Source organism: Gossypium arboreum, chromosome 6 (genome assembly GCF_025698485.1).
Source record: "Gossypium arboreum isolate Shixiya-1 chromosome 6, ASM2569848v2, whole genome shotgun sequence".
In the NCBI taxonomy this organism is placed as follows: domain Eukaryota; kingdom Viridiplantae; phylum Streptophyta; class Magnoliopsida; order Malvales; family Malvaceae; genus Gossypium; species Gossypium arboreum.
Window position 1 is genome coordinate 3,526,860 of NC_069075.1, and position 5,098 is coordinate 3,531,957.

At 33.3% G+C, this 5,098-nt stretch overlaps 1 protein-coding gene across 1 annotated transcript; it reads left to right on the plus strand.

Moving 5' to 3' along the window:
- Positions 1-1,443: 1,443 nt before the first annotated feature.
- LOC108484606 (probable receptor-like protein kinase At1g80640) lies at positions 1,444-4,485 on the plus strand. Its single transcript, XM_017788457.2, has 10 exons — positions 1,444-1,914; positions 2,067-2,237; positions 2,343-2,593; positions 3,004-3,136; positions 3,235-3,298; positions 3,381-3,477; positions 3,566-3,665; positions 3,795-3,913; positions 3,999-4,088; positions 4,168-4,485. Exons 1-10 carry the CDS (start codon positions 1,779-1,781, stop codon positions 4,291-4,293), a joined length of 1,287 nt encoding a protein of 428 aa, XP_017643946.1. The 5' UTR covers positions 1,444-1,778; the 3' UTR covers positions 4,294-4,485.
- The last annotated feature ends 613 nt before the right edge of the window (positions 4,486-5,098 follow it).

Below are 5,098 nucleotides of genomic sequence, written 5' to 3' on the forward strand. Positions count from 1 at the left end.
AAATGGAAAAGAATTCACATGATTTGAACCTGATGCAAGGGGGAATTATACTAAGGCCTTACCATTTGGAATACTATCCATTCTTAATTATTTTCTACTACATTTATATGTATACTAACTTGATTTTGTTCCTTAATTACTGAAAAAATAAAGGGAAATGGAAAGAGTGAAGCTTAAACCTTGGTTCTCTAGAGAATTTGCTAAGCTCTCTACTACCTAAACTAGAGTTTCTTTTTTGTTAATTCTAACCTTATAATTTTTGGGGTGTTACATATTTACTTATCTTATTCAACATTTTTTTGAAAATTTTATGTTAAGTAAAAATTAAAATTAAAATTAAAATAATTATTAAATATTGATTTTCAATGGTTTATCAAACATATTTCTTTATCTAATTTTTATTTTATTAAAAATTCTATAAAATTATTTTTATTTATAAATTACCAAACGTGTTTAAATATTTAATTTTCAAGTGATTGAAATTTTTTCATCCGGTTATCAAATAATCCTGAACTTTTATTAAAAAAAGTATCTATTTTTAATTGTAATTTTCCTTTTGAAATTTAATTATTATTATTTTTTCAAAACACCTTTTGAATGATTGAATATCTATACGCAAGTCCAGCTAGATGAAATAGAAAGAGTCAAAATAGTGTACTAATTTGTTTTGTAACCAAACTGAAAATCTAATTTTTTTTTCCCGAATCAAAATTTTATTTAAGAATACTGATAGATAATAAAAACAGTATGTATCGATTGTCCCGTAGGGACCAGATGAACACTACCTAGCTAATAAGGAATGTAGCTGAAAAGTTTTTTTTTAAAAAAGGTTAAATTCCGCCATTAAGTCCTTATACTTTATAGAATTTGTGAATTTAGTCCCTATATTTTAATTTGATCAATTTGAGTCCTTTTCATTCTTGAATTGATGAATTTTAGTCTCTATACTTTTTGAGTTTTAGAATTTTAGTCTTGACCCAAACAGTAGCAATTAAATTCGTTTGGTTAAATTACTAGTCTTTTACTTTGTGTATAGTAGTAGATTTAATTAATATTCTCTAGTTCGATCATTCTAAGTCCCTATACTTTTCAATTTTTAAAATTTTAATCCATTAATTGAATTTTTACTAAGTAATATATGGAAATAATAATCTGGCATGCCATCACATATATGATAATATGTTTGCAGTATTATATTTTGAAAATAGCAGAACTTAACTGAATGAATTCAATAATTGCTGTTTGGTGATGATTGAAATTTTAAAAGTAACCAAATTAAAATATAGGATCTAAATCCATAACTTTCACAAATACAGGGACTGATAGTAAAATTTAACCGAAAACAAAAAGGAGTGATGTTCCATTGCCCTTTCTTAGCTTACTACCATTATCCACATCCATTTCCAACTGTCCATCCAAAGCAAACTCACATAACTTCATAAATTTTTTCCCTTTTTCATAACTGCCACACATGGATACACTTCACTTTTGTCTATATCCCCCATCTCTGCTCTTTTCTCTCTCTTTAACACACATTCACACAAAAAGTGACAAAATCAATTAGATTATACGTATTTAATTGAATAAGAAAGATCTCTCCTTCTCTACTTTTTTCTTCTTCCTTTTTCTCTTTTTTTCTTGGTTTGCTTGCAACAATACTTACCACTTTTTGTCTCCATTTTCTTACATTTTCTTTTTCCAAAGAAAGGGTATTTTTTTTCTTAGATTCAAAAGTGAAACAGCAAACATCTTTCTTCTCTTTGTCTTAGTGGAGAGACATGAATCTTCTCTGTCTGTTATTACTTCCCATGTGGCAATGTTTCTTGTCTTTGTTATCACTTGTAATTCTTGCTAGAACCACACCTGTCTCCACTGTTTCTTCCTTTTCTTCACAAATGGAAGCTGTTTCCCCAGGTATTTCTTCTTCATTGCTCTAAATGCTTTACCACCATTAGATGCTTTGCATTGGGATTTAGACCATTTGAGATTTTTGGGAAACTAGGGATAAGTGCTAGCTTCATCAAAAACAATATATAATGCTTAACGCTATGTTAATGGTAAAGCAGGAATGGCAGTGATTAAAGTAGTGCACCATCAAGATTTGAACAAGAGAATCCTTGTTACTCTAATTGTTGCTTCCACTCTCCTTTGTGGGATATTGCTCTTTTTGTTATATTTCTGGATTTGTAGACACAAAATCATGAAGAATTCCAATGGGGAAGCCAAACGGAATCTGGGTATCTTTTTGTCTTACTCAATCACCTTTGTGTTTTGGTCTCAAAGTCTTGTCTGTTGATTGCAACTGTGTTCTTTGTTTTGGTTTTTTAATATGCAATCTGAAGAACCTACAAAAACACTTTCGTTGAGTCCAATTGTGGATCAGTTTAATTCATTACCAATGGCTAGCAAAAAGGGTTCAGTAGCTGTTATTGAGTATCGGTTATTGGAAGCTGCGACGAACAATTTCCGGGAAAGTAATGTTTTGGGTCAAGGCGGTCGTGGACGTGTTTATAAAGCATGTTTTGATGGGAAATTTCTTGCTGCTGTGAAGAAATTAGATGGTGGAGGACATAATGTTGAAAGAGAATTCGAGGTGATATTTTGTTGCAAAATTGAACTTGATATGAATACAGTCTATTGAGGGTCGGGAGAAGTCTTCCAAGTCAGGCAGCCGACTGAACCAGAGTGGTACCATATCCCTCAACAAGTGACTTATACCCCATAGGTCAGGGGTTCAAACCCCACTACAGTCGAGCAGCTCCCGGCTCTGTGAACCAGGCTCTCAGGACAGCTGCTCATGCCACGCTGACTCTCGGCAGAACACAAGAGACAAAATCCTCTCCTAGAAGAAAATACTTTAGTTTATTGGAGGACTGGATCGGCTGTCAAGTGAATGACACTTAGAAGACTTCTCCCAAAGGAGCTGATCTCCCCTCGACATAGTCTCTTTCGGATCTAATGTCTTTCCCCAGCCTTTATTCGATATTCATTGAATGTGTGCAGAATGAGGTCGATTGGATGATCAAAATCCAGCATCAGAATATAGTTTCACTATTGGGATATTGTATCCATGGTGAATCAAAGTTACTTGTTTATGAAATGATGCAAAATGGTTCTTTGGAGAGTCAATTACATGGTATAAACTCTGTTTCTTATTTGAAACTAACAATGTGGAAGAAGCTAAAATATATTGTCTTTGATCTAATTTCATCGATTTCGTTTTGGACGTTACAGGACCGACTCGAGGATCAGCTTTAACTTGGCAACTACGGATGAAAATCGCAATCGATGTTGCAAGGTGAAACTCTGAGCCAATTATGTTTTAATCTCTAATTTGTTGCTATAACATGGTTCTAAATTTTTTCATTGATCTCTGATAGAGCGTTAGAATATCTTCACGAGCACTGTAATCCACCCGTTATTCATCGAGATATTAAGTCATCTAACATTCTTCTGGACTCCAATTTCAATGCTAAGGTAACATTATGTACGATGCTATCACTAACAAACCTCGTCTTTGCATACCTTTGCATATATGTTAACCAGAATGGTTTCCGTTACTTAGCTGTCGGATTTTGGCCTTACTGTGGTTACTGGATCTCAAAACAAAAACGTAAAGTTGTCAGGAACGTTGGGGTATGTAGCTCCAGAGTACCTCTTAGAAGGTAAGCCAAAGTTCCACATTGTTAACACATAACTAAGTCCAAATGAAATCTGTTCCATTTTCTGGTCCAGAGTACCAAATTTGGTCTCGATTTTTATTTCAATAGTAACAAAGAGTGTTTTTTTCTCAGGCAAATTGACTGATAAAAGTGACGTATATGCTTTCGGAATCGTCCTGCTAGAGCTGCTAGTTGGAAAGAAACCGCTAGAGCAAATGTCACCATCTCGGTGCCAATCGATCGCCACTTGGGTAATTTTCTTTCAACCTAAGATTTACCTCTAGGAGTAATTGTTTTACCGTATGTTGAACTTCATATTATTTGCTATTTTGACAGGCGATGCCCCAACTTACCAACAGATTGGAACTTCCGAATATAGTGGATCCATTAATAAGAGACACAATGGATTTAAAGCACCTATATCAGGTATATCGAAAAGAATATTCGTGTTGTCATATGACCTCGATCTGGTCTTAAAAGTTGATTCATATTGTGTACTGAATAGGTCGCTGCTGTTGCTGTGCTGTGCATACAACCTGAACCGAGTTATCGGCCATTGATAACTGATGTCCTGCATTCTCTCATCCCTCTTGTGCCTATGGAACTCAGAGGTTCGTTAAGAGTTACATAAGCTGTCCTTCCTTCTTCCTCGTCCTCTCTTTCGTGATGATTATACGAACTGCTTCTTTTGGTACAAGATTACAATGTAAAGTGATGTAAAATCAATAATTTCATGTCTCTTTGATACATCTTTCTAATACAGATAGTTAGAACAGAAAAACTCCTTTCATAACTTCAATAAGAAAGTTATGTTCCATTCTCTGCAGCATTGTGATTAACAATTTTATCGCACTGTCAACTGTTAGTATCGTGGTGTATTTGTTGACACCTAATCTCGGGTTCTAACCTTGACAACCGCTTTCCCCTATACTCGTATTAGTAAGTTTATCTTTTGGTCACTCAATATTAAAAAGTTATAAAATATTTATTAAATTATTCAAAAGTTTTCAATTAAGTTACTGGATTGTATGACTTTCTCTATTCGCATGGCTTGCACCAATCAATAGCTCTTCTTCTCTTCTATAGTTCAGGTTGTTTTCATGAAATAGTTTTGAACGTCATGACCCTAAACCTTAAATCTTAATCTATGAATCAAAATAAAAACAATTTTCTTATTCGATCTTCGATATTGATCATCATATCGATTTGAATATAAGGTATGTTTTTTTACTCGTCAATAGGTATTGATCTATAGTATTGATGGTCAAATCGTCATTTGAAGCTCGCTAGCCAAACTTTTAAAAGAAACTTAACAGCAAGTGACTTAAATAAAAAAACTTCTGAATAGTTCAACAATCATTTTTTAATTTTTTGAAGTTGAATGGCTAAAATGTAAACTTGTTAATAATTTAATAATTTAGTAACCTTAAGTGTAG